General features: G+C 34.9%; 1 protein-coding gene across 7 annotated transcripts in view; it reads right to left on the bottom strand.

The window, feature by feature from the left end:
* The window catches only part of LOC143256876 (golgin-45), a 28,448-nt gene that overhangs the window by 6,689 nt on the left and 5,426 nt on the right, over nt 1-16,333 (bottom strand). For 4 of the 7 annotated variants that reach the window (XM_076514674.1, XM_076514673.1, XM_076514670.1 and 1 more), the window contains exons 2-4: nt 4,846-5,513; nt 3,905-4,104; nt 1,217-1,345 (exon numbers count right to left, since the gene is read on the bottom strand). In XM_076514674.1, coding sequence (XP_076370789.1) covers nt 1,217-1,345; nt 3,905-4,104; nt 4,846-5,502 — 986 coding nt within the window. In that variant the 5' untranslated portion in view covers nt 5,503-5,513. Of the gene's footprint in view, nt 1-813; nt 845-1,216; nt 1,346-3,904; nt 4,105-4,845; nt 5,514-5,862; nt 6,074-16,333 lie in introns of all 7 variants that reach the window. The other 3 variants (XR_013031590.1, XM_076514669.1, XM_076514671.1) reach the window with 3 other exon arrangements.

Genomic DNA, 16,333 nt, shown 5'->3' with positions numbered 1-16,333 from the left:
ACATACAAAAGAAGCATAAATTAAAAATAATATAAAAAGATTACGCTCAATATAATAAAAAGTATGTTTACTATGTATAACATTACTTTGTTTATAGAAAAGCTACTAAAGCTGTCAGTTGGTGTTCCTAATTTTAATGGCCAACCTCAAGAAAGACAATCATCCCCATTACAAACTCCTAGGCTTCTCTATACCAGTGTTTATTTGTTTTTGAATTTTGTGCAAAACTACAAAAGGACAATCTGCACTAGCTGTCCCTAATTTTGCAATGTAAGACTAGAGAGAAGTCAGCTAGTTATCACCACCCACTGCCAACTCTTAGGCTACTCTTTTATCAATGAATAGTGGGATTGACTGTCAAATGATAATGCCCCCATGACTGAAAGGGTGAACATGTTTGGTGTGACAGGGATTTAAACCATTGACTCTCAGATTAGAAGTTGAGGGTCCTAACCACCTGGCCATGATGGACCCTCTATAGCAATGAATAGTAATGGTGATCTTCACATTATTATGCCCCCCAAACCAAAAGTGTGATAATTGTTGGCACGAGGCTTTTGATAACATGTCCTACATATTGTAAGTCTAGAGTTCTAACCATCAACTTCCTATAAAACTGAAAATGCACAAAACAGTGAGCATAATTCATTCTGTACTGCAAATGTAACACATCATACATGTTACCTCATAGCTTGATGACACAAAAGAAAACTACAGAATAACAACTAAGCTTACAGGTAGGCATCATGTCGAAATAAAAATTATACATTATGATCATTCATGTTTTACTAGTTTTGAAAAGTTGAGTTTTACCTTTTTTTTTTCTTCACAACCTTCACTTACCCTATAATAAACAAATGTTAAATTGCACTACTTTAAAAAGAACAATGACACATGTTTCACAAAAATGTTGTTTTAGACACTAAGTTTTACTGGATAAATCACACCTGTTTTACATTTGTTAAGTTTTGTACAAATTTAAACACGGAATTTTTCAGAGATGTCATTAATGTATTTTTCCCAAAGCTCATTTACATAAATTAGAGAAAAAATATTTAAGCATGTTAAATACTGATAAATATTATTTCACGCTCCTTTCACCTTATGAATCATTAAAGTATTTTACCAACGTTCTATTATTTAATCAATAGATTTTGATCACAAATCTATTTATTACATCAACTCCAAGACCTAAAAACAGTTACAGTAATTTTACCGATATGTCTGCATCATATCTTGTCTAGCCTGTTGTCTTTCAGCTAAAAGGAGATGTATAGCATCTTTGGCTTCTTCAAAATGTCGAGAAAGGTGAGCCTTCCACTGGGCCAGTTCATCAACCATTAAGCTATAATTTAATTACAAAGAAGTACTATTTTTTAATTGTGTGAAAGTGACAAATTTTAAATAAAAATAGATACCTTTGAAACAATTACAATGTTGAACTTCAAATATTCTAAAAACCAATGTAATATAGAAAAATTGTAAACAATTATTGTTTGAATGCTTTTAAGGTAATTAACTTAAAGTATGGATGGTGTTTCACATTACAGATAAAAACCAATGCAAACTTTGATTCTAATCATGCAATGTTACTAACATGAACTTATGAAAGAATACAGGAGTTTAGTAGTGGATTCTACACTGCAGATGTGCAAATTATTTCAAGCAATGTTAAACATTTCTACAAGCATAAATCTAAGCTATGCCAGCCTCAAGAATTTAGAAATCTAAATCTTATCTTCAGAAACCAACATATGAAAAAATTAATACAAAATATAATGAATTACTGTTACTAGCATAACAATTTAGATATATGGGAAAAAAAGGTAATTGTAAATACTTGTTAACCCTAGTATTATTGCATCAGATTTTTAAAACATTTTTTGTACTATTTATACACAAAACATATCAATCAAATGCATTGTTTCGTAATGTAAGCACTCTATCTACAACCAAAATTTCCACCGTAAGACCAATAATATCTCACGAGGTTCGGGAAATTTTTTTTAGGTTCATGATCAGACATTTCATAACTGGAAGATGAAGGCTGATTGTGAACAAGATAATAGCTAAAAGAAATGTCCAGATGTACTAAATGCTGTGCAGGTGTGAGAAAGGATTTGGAAAGCATGACAATTTAACCAAATGAGCAGTCTCCCACAGAAGACGAGAAGTGTAGCAGAAGAATATCTCCCAAAAATGGGCAGTTATAAGCCAATCAACCACAAAGACAAAATAAAAGCCCCAGACATGAATGTCATGAGCAAATGCCATCATGAATTGATTGAATACAAAGGGCTGATGCTATATCAAAGAGAAAAGCATGTAATTGAAATACTTTATCCCAATGGATGAAACAACAAAAAACACATCTGGAGGTTAGGGTAGTTGGGATGTACAGCAAGGCATCTGACTGTAGTCACCAATAGACAGGTGATAAAAACCAGAAGATAGGAAAAAAATTCCTCTTAACTAAAACTGCGAAATAACTAAAAATCAGTTAAGATACAACTGGTTGATAACCAAGTGCCAGTCCCAGCTATACTGAGGAACCACCACGAGATAATAGCAAAATAATCTGGGATAGGAGTGCACTTCTTAATAGCATGTTTGGTCAAAAGATCCAAATTAAATCTATGAAGTGGTGAAGAGAAACAGGATCAGAAGAAAGAGAAAAGTATAAAAAAGGAAGATAAAAATAGCTGTCAAAAGAAAAATGAGACCAAAGGATGGGCATACACAGGACCCAATCTAACAGGAATATACACAGACAAGATGAACACTGAACCAGACATTAGAAAAATGAAAAGAAAATGACCTGAAAGAAGCTAAAATGCAAGAATAGGGGTAGACTGATCTAGCCAAGGAACAGGGGTGAAAAGCAAAGTGTACTCATATATCACTCAGGTGAGGATGAAATGATGAAAATTTTGGGAAGATAACAAGAATGTAAGGGAAACAGGGAATGTGGGCACAAGTTGGTCAAGAAAGAAACCAGCCTGAACTCTAATATTAAGCAAAAGAGAAAAGAATAATCACAAGAATTGGTTTCTTGTGGAGTTAAAAATGTGTGAAAAACAAAAACACAGACCAAAGGTAAACAAAGGAGTATACCTGAGAAATTATATCCTCAAAGAGATGAAAAGGTTGATTATTTTCCCATCCAGCAAAGTAGTAACCAACTAAACCTTGGTGAAAGGGAACAATCAGTTAATTTCATTGTCCTCCTAGTCATTCACTATATTAGAAGAAAAGGAATCAGATAAAAGACGTGGGTGGAGAAGACACAGTACGCATGAAGGAATTCGCAACACCATACAATGACCATAATGTTCTCAACAGTCAATGATCCTCTAGAAGCCACAATAGAAATAAATTATGTGTTTATAAACTCAATTACTTTCAGAGGATGAAGTCACCATCACTTGAAAATTCATTATGTTAATGCTTTTGAAACAAAAGCAAAGGCAGAACAACAATGTAAATTTCATTGAGGATCACATATTTTGATAAATTTATTTCAAGTGCAAGTGCTTAAGAGTTTACTGAGCATGGGTGTTGTGTTGCCTTTTTATTAAAGGAAGAATATTTTTGTATCATGATATCATCCTGCATCAGCACATTTCACAACAAGCACATGAATTTTGGATGACAATTAGCTCAAGGCTAGTGGCATTGAAATCTTATAGGCAGAGGTGTAAGTAATACAGATGTTCTGTGAGAAAAGTTAAGGTATCATCTTGGAAACAAAATATTACTTATGAAGTATGCAGATTCCTACAAGTTGTAAACAGTATAAAATGAATTCAGTAATTTGAATGATAAGAGAAAAATCAAAAATTAATTACGCCCATTTCAATTTGCTTTTTTATACACTATAACCACTTAATAATATTTAATCAACCTGCTTGCCAAGAACTTGCTTCTCCATACGTCGCATTGAATAGAGAGCCGTTCTAGTTCTTCATTGTCCTCCAAAAGCTGTTGAGAGTAAAAAGCTATATCTTGAGCCAATTTGGCTTTGTCTTCACTCAGAAAATGTACTCGGGTTTCCATATCTTCTCCTACTGATGCTACTAATAGTTTCTTAAGCTCTGCATTCACCTGTTAAATAAACATAACAAAGATAATAATTTCTAAGTTAAAACTACCCAGGGCTTTCATATTTTATCTTAATGAGCTACACATACCAGCAGTTAATGACACTTAGCAGAAACTGCTGATACTGATAAGTTAGCAGGAAATTAAGCAACTAAATGTGGAAAAAATACTTGAATTCAAGCACAACTGCAACAAATGTGATGCCTGCATTGTTCTCAGAATGTTGAAAAAAAACACATTATTCTTGTAAAACACATGCAGTTTCTTTAATTTGTGGTTCAACAAAACTCAAATAACTACTCATTAAACTTGCATTATTTTGTATCCTACTAGCCACATCTTTTAATTCACAAGTTTAATACATTTTTATGATACTGTTCTGAAATATTTTACAAATTATGTACATTAATAATTACAGCAACTATGACAAAAATATACTGTACTCACTGCAAATAAGTGCATCAAAATTCCCCGTTTCAACTGTACTAATATTTTATCAAAATAACTTTAAGATAAGTAACTATGCAGCATATTAATTTACACTGCCAAATAAACAAAAAGTAGGATGGTGTTTTTTGTTTTATTTTTCCAGATTTAAATCTTAGACATGTAAAACTTAAAGGTACATAGCCAACCAGGCATGTTAAGACTATATAAATTTTCTACCCATGTAAGTGGTTTTAGGCTACATTTTATGGCTATCAAATGCACAGAATTTTGTACTTATTTGTTACTCAACATTACCTGGGTCTGAGCCTTGAACTGTTTTTCAAGTTCATTTTTTTCATCTTTTAGTTGCTTAATCTCAGCTTCCATGACTTTCTTATCTTCTTCCCACTGGTGGCTTTCATTGTTTTCACTATCACTGTTATCAATAATACCATCAGTGACAACTTCTCGTAACACTTTAATAACAGGTGATGACTGATCATTGTCAACATTGTCTGGAGTTACATTTCCAATTGTAGATGTTAAAGGAAAAGGAATAGGGGTTTCTGTTAAACTACCACAAAGAGAGAGATGTTTCTCAGCTCTGGGTTTAAGTAAATTATATTTCTTTTGTTTTATGCCAGCCTCTGATATAATAGGTCTCACTGCAGCTTTATATGGCTCATATGGTACAAATTTTGGTTCTTTATGTTTGACTGAAATAGCTATATCTGTTGTTTGTAGCTTCGGAGTTACATTTACAACATGTGAAGACTGTATTGTTGTTTCTAATTTTGACAAAGCTGATGTCAAGGATTTTGTCTGAGAGCTTTGTAGCTGCTTTACAGATAAGCTACCCATATGTGAAGGTTTTATTTCACCTCCTGTTATAGATATGTTTGACTGCAGCTGTTCCAGTTGAGAGCTTTTAGCTTCCATTCCATCACCTGCTGACCTTCCTGGAGATGGCATCTTCACTTTTTCTGAAGAATAACAACAAATAAATAAAATCTAGTATGTAAAAGGATAATGGTTACATAACCAGATTGGATAGTTGGTTCGGTGTTTTATGGCACAAAGCAACAAGGTTATCTGCACCAAACATCCAGTAAAAAGTTAAAATTAAAGTAAAATTCATAAAAGGAAATTAAGGTAAAAAAAAAGTTTAATAAGAAAACATAAACAGAATTAAAATCAAATTTTACATCTAGTCTACAGCAGTAAGAGAAAAACTACAGTAATACAAGTTGTAAAGGACTTTCTGTAGCATAATTCTAATTATCATAATTTGGCAGGAAGACAAACAGATAAGTTCAAAAACTTATTAGTTACCTGAAGTTGGCCTTTCCAGTCCTGGTTCCAAGTTATTTAACATTATGGCCATTTTCAGAAAGTAAAGTAATAAAAGTTTTAAAACACTTGTAGCAAAACTTTAATTGTAACTCACCAAGATGACTAACGGGTAGTTCAAACAGCAGCGTTAGTAACCTAAAGTTGGCCTTTCCAGTCCTGGTTTCAAGTCATTTGACAATACGGCCATTTTCTAATTTCAAATTGAAATATATCTACCTTGATTCTTAAAAGGAAATCACATTAAAAAAAGGTCTAATGTTTAAATTAAAAACTTAATTAGCATTAAAAAGATTAATGGCCTTTAAAAAAATAAAAACATTTCAGAGGTGGACAGTGTCACCATCACCAATAACTCTAACATTACGGATAAACTTTGGGACAGAAAATAACTTAAAATGGTGCCATCATTAAGAGTTGTAATGATGGCAAGACAGTAAAATGTGACTTATTGTGACCTAAGTGTTACACAGACAACACATTGGTGCATCAGTCCCAGACAAAAGAAAGCGATGAGTTAAAAAACTGTGACCAATGCGTAGTCTAGTTAGAACAACTTCCTCTTTCTGATCCTTACAGTAGTAAGATGGCCAAAGTCCAATAGAAGGTTTTACTTGGAAAAGCTTGTTTTCACATTGCTCACTCCAAGTCAACTTCCAACTGGCATGGGGCCAAGCCTTGAATACAGGACCATAGTCCATGTATGGAACAGGTACAGCAGTGATAGTGCAAGAGCAGATAGATTTAGCTGTGGTGTGGTGAGCTCATTTCTGCAAATACCAACATGGCCCAGTATCCAGAAGAACTGGTTAGAAGTAGATGTTAAAGAGAAATGGGCCAGTCGGTTTTGAATATCGACAAGAACAGGACATGAACTGATGTGAAGCAATTCCAGGGTCAGTAGAGAACTAAGCTAGTCAGTATAAATAGTGCAATTTGAGTACTGCTTAGCTTCTATGTGATCCAAGGCAAGAGAAACTGCGTACAGTTCAGCAGTGAACACAGAAGCTGTAGAGAGAATTCTGCACGCAACCACCAAACCACAACAAACTATGGCTTGACCCACACAATCATCTGATTTCAAACCATCTGTATACTGTATAAACAGGAATAGAAGAATGGTTCAAAAGATGTTCAGCAAATAACAGACAGTATTTCCAAATGGGTGTGTCTGCTTTACTCAGATGACTTAAAGATAGGTCACATTTGGAGACTGTAAGATGCCATGGTGGGATGGGCTGACCAGTGGATAAAGCAATGTTATCTAAGGACTGACCAAATTCATCCAGCTGTGCCTGGATATAAAGGCAGATCGTCTGTTCTGAAAATTTATGGCCCACCGAGGAAGAAAAACCCACCCCTGTTATTGTAAGGAGAAATGTTTTGAAGTATATATTAAAGACAGTTGGAAATGGCAGAGATGTAAAGAAGATTCATGAGACTGTATATAAGCTCTGAATTGGGGAAATGCAGAAAGCCCCAGTACAGAGTCAAAGTCCTTGTGATGAATGGGGTCCAGCATCTTTAAGGCCGAGGTTCTGGCAGAGCCATAGACTAGTAACTTATATTCGAGTTTTGACAGAATAAGAGCACGACATAGCTCTAGCAGAGAACACCGATCCACTCCCCAACTGGTGGAAGAGAAGACACAGAGGACATTCAGTGTTCTATATTTGACCCATAGCTGCTTGATGTATGATATAAAGGTCAGCTTTAGAGGTCTCACAAAATGCTATACCTCCATGTTGAATGATAAGCCTTCTCAATGTCAAAGAATATTCATACAAGATGTTGTCGTTCGAGAAAGTCTTCTGTGATTTACGTTTCAAGTCAAATCAGGTAGTCCATGGTGGAGCTCTGTTGTTGCAACCCACATCATAAATATATGTTTAAAATGGTGATGTCACTCTCGATCCTAACTACGGCATGAGAGTAAGATGTGTGCTATTGTGACTTGAGTGCCACACATTGGTGAATCAGTCCCAGGTAAAAGAAAACAAGTCAAATAACAGTGACCAATGCCTAGTCTAGATGGAACAACTTCTCTCCAATCCTTACAGAAACAAGACAGTCAAAGAGTAATAGAAGGTTTAATTTGGAAAAGCTTATTATCATGTTGCTCACTCCAAGTTGACTGCCAACTGGCATGGAGCTGAGCCTTGAATACAGGACCATAGTCCACATATGGGACAGGCATGGCAGTGATAGTACCAGAGCAGACTGACTTAGCTGTGATGTCAGGGAGCTTGTTCCCAGAACCAATTCATCGAACTGAACCTGGATACAAAAAACAAAAGGAACAATGGCAGACCATCTATTATGAAAAAGTATGGTTCCCTCAGAAAGGAAAACACAACCCCATGTGGGATGCTGTGGTAAAGATTGAAGTTTTGAAGCATACATTAAAGACAGCAGCAAACAATGAAGGTAAAGAGGGGGTTCATGGGACTCCGCGTACAAACATTGGACTGGAGTAGTGTGGAAAGCCCCTGTGCAGAGCCAAAGCCCCTAATGGTGAACAGGGTCCAACACTTTAAAGGCTAAGGTCTTGACAGAACTATAGATCCAAAGTCCAGTTTTGACTGAATAAGAACACAATAGATTTTTTAGCATGGAACATCAATCCACTCCTTAAGAGGTGGAAGAAAGGACACAGAGGATGTTCAGTGCCCTTGTATACTTGACACGTAGCTGCTTGATGTGTGGAGTAAAGGACAGCTTATGGTCAAAGATAAGCCCAAAGAAGTTTGCCTCAGGAACCACAACTTTATCAATATGGAGTTCAGAATCAAGGTGAATACCCCACTGATGGCAACAGTGCATGCAAACAGTTTTGGAGAGAGAGAAAGGTTCAAACTGTTTGCTGTGGTCTACTTCAGTAAATGCTTGAGGGCAGTCTGTAGCTGCCACTCAATAAACCTCATGTTAAACAACTGACATGAGATGTAGTTGTTGTTGACATAGACCCCATTTCCAACAATAAGAGGGAGTTGTCCAGTGAAGACATTAATCTTTATACTGAAAGGTGTGACACTCAAGACACAGCTATGAGGAACTCCAAGTTCCTGTAGAAAAGAACTGGAAAGTGTTGAACCCACATGAACTTTGAATTGCCTATCAATTAAAAAAAAATTAATAAAAATGGGCAAATGGCCACGCAACCCGTATAAGCAAAGATCTTGCAAAATGCCATACTTCCACGTAGTATCATAAGCCTTCTCAAGGTCAAAGAATACTGACACAAGAGATTGTCCCTTGAGTAAGGCTTCTCTAATTGACATTTGAAGTAGAATTAGTTGGTCTACTGTAGAGCACTTTCATCAGAACCCATACAGGGTGGGTGAGAGGGGGTTATTTGATTCAAGAAACCAAGCAAGATGAGCATTATGGAGGAAGAAGTGCTAGATACCTGGCAAAAGCTTTCACCTAGAGTATCGGCAATGCTCCAGATATCAGCTACTTTCTGGCCATTAGAAAGCAAGATCAAGAGGGAAACAAAATTATATTGCACACTTACCTTTCGAATCTTGTCCCATATAACTTTGGAACTGGTGGTAGAATATATGCTGGTTGTGAACATAATCCAAGATTCCTTCTGGCTTTGATGTCTTACCCACCAAGCATGTGCACAGGCCTGCTGAAAAGCAATGCAGTACAAGTGTGTGGAATATCTACAAAAAGTATCGAAGGCCTGTCTTTGAGGTTTCCGTATCATGTGGCAGGCAGGATTCCATCATGGACAAGGTTTCCATGGAAAACATGTTGAGGTTTTAGGAATACACTGAGCTGCTTGTATAATACAGTCAGTTACTACTGCCACACAGTCATCTATTGATGGCTTAGAGATGATGTCAGGATCAAGTTCTGCAAGAGCAGTGAAAGAGGGCCAGTTTGCTTGATCTAGCTTCCACTGGGGCATGTGGGTTGAGTAGCATCAACCATGACCCGTCTCTCTCAAAATTATCACTGCCTCATGGATTATTATCAACCCTCCATGAAAAGTGGGAGAATAGTGAAGGGCAGCAGATCAAGACATCAATAGCAGTAAAAAACTGACTAGGTACATGAAAATAAGTATAAGAATAGCTACTGAAAAGTTGTGATTAGAAAGCATAGCTCCACAGAGCAACCCCTCCCATCAATATCAGCACTTTCCCAGAGTGGATGATGTCCATTAAAGTTCCCCAGAAATAAAAAGGGAGATGGCAACTGTTCAATGAGATCATCAAGGCCTGATTGATCATAGGTATCTCCAGGCAACAGGTAGAAAGAACAAACAGTGATGGTACGACCCAAGAAAACACAGATGACTACGGTCTCCAAGGGTGTGTTGAGCAGTAAAGATAGGATGGGCACATGCTGTCAACCAACAGTGCCACCCCTCCATGCACTCATCCATTACACAGCCTGTCATTTCTGTACAAAGAAAACCACTGAAAGGTGACTGTATCGGCAGGTTTGAGAAATGTTTCATGTTAGGTAAGGCATACAGGATGGTAAAAGTCAATCAGTGTTTTGATGTCATCCAGATTAGAATGTAAACATCAACAGTTCCACTGTATCAAGGTGGCTATTTTTATTTATGTGTAAGCAAATTGGTGGAAGAGCCCTTCTGTTTTTGACCATGTCTTTCTTCCTTACTGTCTTTATTTGAGCAAGGTCTGTTGACTTCCATGGATCCTGCTCTGTGTTGATTGGGCAGGTCTTTGCTGTTGAAAGAAGATTCTAGCAACTGAGGATGTGAATGAATGACCATTTTACATCTTTGAATGGGAGAAGATGTATCCAAGGAAATGCCCGAACCTAGAACCAAAGGAAGTAGATATTGGGATTTGCTAAAATGTATGTTGGAGACAGAGATGGATGTTGAAGTTGATTCAATATTTTTGACCATGGAGGTTAAAAAACTTTTCATTTGGTTTGAGAATGATTCTTTTGGAGGCACAGAAAGATCTGTTTGAACTCCAACTGTAGTAGTGGAACGAATTGCAGCAGCATACATCCAAGATGAAGTGGTGGACAACAACTTTTGAGCCTCAGGGTAAGTAATGTTTTGAATTGTTTTCACACTATCTACCTCTTTTTCCTCTAACCGTTCATGGCAAGAAAAAAGTGGGACTGGTGAGAACCATTGCAACTGACACAATGAGGGTCTGTTTCACACTCATAGGCATCATGGTCCTCACCACAGCAATGAACACATGTCAAGGAACCACAACATGATGTCTTCGAGTGACTGAACCGCTAACACTGGAAACATCCAAGAGGGTTTGGAATGTATGGCCATACCTTGCATTTAAGATAACCTGCTTTGATGGTGGCAAGTGGACGTGTTGATGTATGTATCAGAATGAGGACATTGGTCAGCATCATAATTCCATCTTTGCGAGTGGAGATACACCTCACTGCAGAAACTCCTTGGGTGGAAAAACCAGAGAGAATCTCTGACTCAGGGATGTTCTTCAAATCCCTCTCAACAATAACTCCTCATGATGAATTCAAAGTAGCATGAGGTGTATCCTCAATAGGTATATCTTCAATTGCCTTTGAATGCAAGAAGAGTTCACTGTGTTGAGATGTGGATGTTTCCACCAATATGTCACCAGAGAAAGGTTTCTTTACTGACTGGAATCCACACCAAGGGGACATAACCAGAAGTAACTAACCAGAGAAGCAGAAGCAGCATGTGTTATCCCATTTAGAATATTTTTTAGTAAAACATTTTCTTGGTTCGTTTATCAGTTCTTTCTTGCCCTTGTCCTCTCTTACTTCTAAACAGAATTGTACACATGTACATAACTCTATATTTAAGAAACATTTAATTAGCTTAACTTAATTTAGACCAAAATGTTTTTATCAATGAAATATTACACATAAATAATCATGGCTCATCCTTGCAGAATTCTCTTCAAAGACCTCTAAAATCTGTAGTGTGTTAAGGCAAACAAAAATATCTACCTACACATAGATATCAACTACTTTAAATCTTCACAAGAAATAACTAATGCAAAAAAACACCCTTTATACTAAATATTAATACATTTCTTTCAGGAACTTAACATTTCTACAAAATATTTTATATTATCACAGAGAATTGTGCTGCCATAAGTATGTTTAAAACTTCCCAAGTGAGTTTTATTACTGGTTTAAAGAAAATCTGAAAATACTCAGCTTAAATAACTGTAATGAGAAATAGTAACACTAGTTAGTTACACTATAGTGTCTAAATATAACATAATATTTAAGTGCCTACAGCTCTTTTGTTTTCTAATTTCTGTTCTACTTGTAAAAATACATGTAGAGTAATAGAAAAACATGCTCTTTGGTTACAAACAAGATCTACAGTAACCATTACAGTCAAGTAATTTTGTATATTTAATTTTAAATGTAACTGTTGTACCTCAATAAGTTGTTTAATTTTTCCTGTAAGAAGTTAATCTGTAGCTTTTACTCCTTGTAACATCATTCCTACAGTATTTCAGTGGACACTGCTAATTCTATTTTATGCAAGATTATTTACGAAAATTAAGTCTTCAGCTAAGTTTTTAACTGTAGTGACAAGAGCAGAAATAATTCTGAGATGTATTTGTAGAAATTATGAGTTAAAGTGTCAGATAATTATCTTTGTAGTATCTAAGCACTGAGGAAGGAATGATCACAAAATTGGTTAAATTTGTTGTTGACTTAAGAAAGATACTGTCGCTTTACAGAAAGTTTTAGATTATTTGTGGAGTAAGGTGAATGAATGGCAAATGACTTCTAATTATAATTACAGAAAAGTAATATACTTGAATTATCATATTTTAAGTATATTTTAATGAGAATAATCTTAACAGTGTTTACAAATGAGGATAACAAGGGACTTGTTGCTTCATCTAGACCATCCACTCAACTAACTTCAAAATAAAGCAAAGTTAACCCTTATCATTAAAATATTTAAGCCTTTTTTAATTTCTTAAATTAATTGCATCTACCACATCTGAAGACAACCCATTCCAAAGGCTAGCCATCCTCTTAGAAAAATTCAGCTGCCTTAGCAAAAAATAACTTGCCCTGCCAAAATTTTCGTCTTACTATTCCTACCATTAAGTACAAAAAAGATAATCCATCAACAATATCAATTTCCTTAAATCTTAAGCATCTCAGTCAAATACTCTTTAACTCTCTCTTTGTCAAAAGAAAACAATTTTAGATATCTTAATCTATCCACTTATAAGAAAAATTTCCATCCTTGGTATTATTCTAGTAGCTATCCTCTGAAACCTTTTCAAAAATTTAATGACTTTCTTAAGATAAAGAGCTCAGGACTGAAAGCAGTAATCCATACATGACCTACAAATGACCTGTACAATGAAATTGTAGCTTATTTACCCTACAACAAGCAACAGCACTTTGCTTGATAGATTATGAGACTGATTAACTGCACCATGATCCTCTTCTTCCATAACACTTCTAAACTTATTATTCCCATTCAAATTAAACTCATAATTCAAATTACAGTATTCCACATTCAATATCTTTCATTTATTACCATTAAAAGCCACCAACCATTTATTAACCCACCTAATAAAAAAATCCAAACCTTTCAAAGAGCAGTCACATTAGTGTGGCCCCTATCTACAAGGTAAAAATTTAAACTTGTAATTTCTTTTGGAGTACTCCATACTTTTAAGAGGATTGAACAGAAATAAAACAAACAAAATTTCAAAGGAATTAAAGCATTTTCAAAAGTCACTACCAGCCCTTCAAGATTCTTCCCCTGTCATGCTATGCTATACATTGTGCATCACACATACAATGAGCTACCTAAACAAACAAAAATCAGCATACATGATAAAAATATCCCTGAACCATTCAAGGAAAATGAAGAAAACTAATTCATTACAGAAACACACAGAAAAATAGATTGCTCAGAATTGCAAGTATACTCCCATATAATAGAATCAAACATTCATTCCTACAGCTTTTATGATACTGCTCTTCTTACATCAGGAAATTTCTTCCTATGATCCCTAAGCATCAAAAAAGGTACTATTCTGGGTCTTCATCTGTATCTTTCTATGACCACATCATATTCAGCAGTATCATTCACAATCCAGAACTGCTTCCATGTTTCTTTGCTCTAGAAAAACTCATTTTGATCCCAATGGCCTAGATCCACAGAAGGGAAGGAGTTCAGTTTGGTGAGCATGATTTTGAATTTGTACAATGCATCACTCCTGAAACTATCAACCAAACTCCACAAAGCAGGATCCCTTGCAGAAAGATCATTACAAATACAAAAATTCTTTGAAGTTTTCTCTAGGTCAATAAGTCTGGAGTATTTCTTTAATAAAAACAAGAATTTCATCATGAATAACCAAGACCACAAAAGCTGTAATGTTATTAGGCTAGGATTTGAAATACTACTGTTTGCTGTAAACATAATCTGATTTGAAATGTGGGTGGCTAGGTAAGTAAATATTTGTTTTTTAAATTGGTTGTCAAAAATACTTTTAAAAATACCACTAGTTATATTGCCACCTAAAACATATCTCATTAAAATATGATTACACTATCAGCATTTATTCTATGAAAAGAATTATAAACATTTCAAATTCTTTGTAACACAAGCTTGTCATTATTGACTTTGACAAACAAAGTTGAATTAACTTTTGTTCACAATTTTATGCTTTGTTCCTCCACTTAATTTCATTTGCCAATAATAAATATATAAGTACTTAAACTTGTCCATGTGGTCCTCCACCTGGATAAATTTCCAACCAAAATTAATTTGTTTTTTACCCTAATCTTCAATCTTTGAGAACAGTTTTTCAGAGACAGATACACTAAATAGACTTAAGTTCACCATGTTGTTGAGATATGCTTGTCAGTAGTGAATGTTTCCCTGCACATGTTGTCAAACCTCAATGTACTGATCAATAAGAACTGAGCTGTCAGTTGGTTATCAGGTGATGCCCTTCCACATGAGAAAGACTACATGAATTTCTAAGAAAAAATATTCTAACCCTAATACAGTTAGAAAACATTTGAAGTTGGCAAGTTTTATTGGATGGGTTAGTATATAGGCAGAAATTATCAAAAAAAAAAATCCCAGGATATACATTACATCAGAACACTCTCTCAGTTGCCCAAATTTCAGTTTATCAGTAAAGTTACAGCAAAAAGAAATATTTTAAGCCTAACACCATATCCATTGCAGCCTGGAACCTTTTCTTATCCAGAAATTCTCACTTCTTCAAAAACACTTGAAGAACAAGATGTTGCATAGCTGATGTTTCCATGCAAGTTGAAAAACTGCCTCCAACATCAGTTCAAATGTGTGATACCTGCAGGGAAGTGGAAAATGCTTTTCTCCAACTTTTTCCCAGAAGATACAGGTCTGATGCTATTCCCAGTTTTCAATATAGTGGTACTGAAGTGCATGGCTCAGACCTTGTCTTTAATATTCCAGGTTCATATTTCCTTTTCCACTGCATTATAAAACATTAAATTTTGGTAGCAACCTCTAATTTTGAAAGTATTTTACTAAAAATTGGTCTGAATTAGTTTTCACTAACTTACAATTCCTAGATATACCTGATTAAAACTCAGAAGTCTGAAAATAAGACAATATCCTCTTCATAGCCAGTCACATCCACAACCTTGACACAGTAAAACCTGTCTAAGGTGAAATTGCACAGGGCCAAGTAAAATTTCCTTTATTATATATAATTTTTGAGTGGAACATTATACTTGCTTGACTCAAGGGAAATAAGACATTTGTGAATAAAGTTCTTATACTGTTTATGCTACATTTATCAGAATAAAATCAAAAATAGACATTCAAAATATACACAAGTATGTAAAATCTTAATCAAATTTACTTGAAAAAAAGTGTCCAATTTCAACTGTCTCATTTTTTTTAATGGGCTTTCTCATGTGGTTAAAAACAAACGCCAATTCTTCGACCTTTTCATGAAGTTCATTTTCCCCCTTCATTTTTGCATGCAATTTGATAGCGTCAATATAACATAACACTAGTGATGAAGTAGGAATTATTTCCTCACATTCTTTTCCATTTTATTCATCTTCTGAATTTATCATGTTATTACCAGCTTGCAATTCTATTATAGATTTTAAATCAATTTCATCAGTTTCTGTTAAAACATTCTTGTCAACGTACACAAAACTTTCCATGTTCACAGAATCACTGCATCAATCTTCTCAGAGTTTAGAGTTCACTAGAATCATCATAACAAACAACTTTTAAAGCAAATGAAGGTATTTAATAGCTTTTTTTTTTTAAATGAAGGTATTAAGTAAATTTTTTCCAAATTATAAAATAAGGGACAATAGGAATTTATTTTTTCATGAGAATTATTTAAAAAGCAGAATTTTGTACTTAAAAGAGAAATATATTTCTATAAATCATGAATGTAATTTAACAGCAAAAATAATGACGGCAGAAAAA

This window comes from Tachypleus tridentatus, chromosome 7 (genome assembly GCF_004210375.1).
Source record: "Tachypleus tridentatus isolate NWPU-2018 chromosome 7, ASM421037v1, whole genome shotgun sequence".
In the NCBI taxonomy this organism is placed as follows: domain Eukaryota; kingdom Metazoa; phylum Arthropoda; class Merostomata; order Xiphosura; family Limulidae; genus Tachypleus; species Tachypleus tridentatus.
The sequence above is the reverse complement of the archived record's forward strand: the minus strand, read 5'-3'. Positions and strand labels throughout refer to the sequence as shown.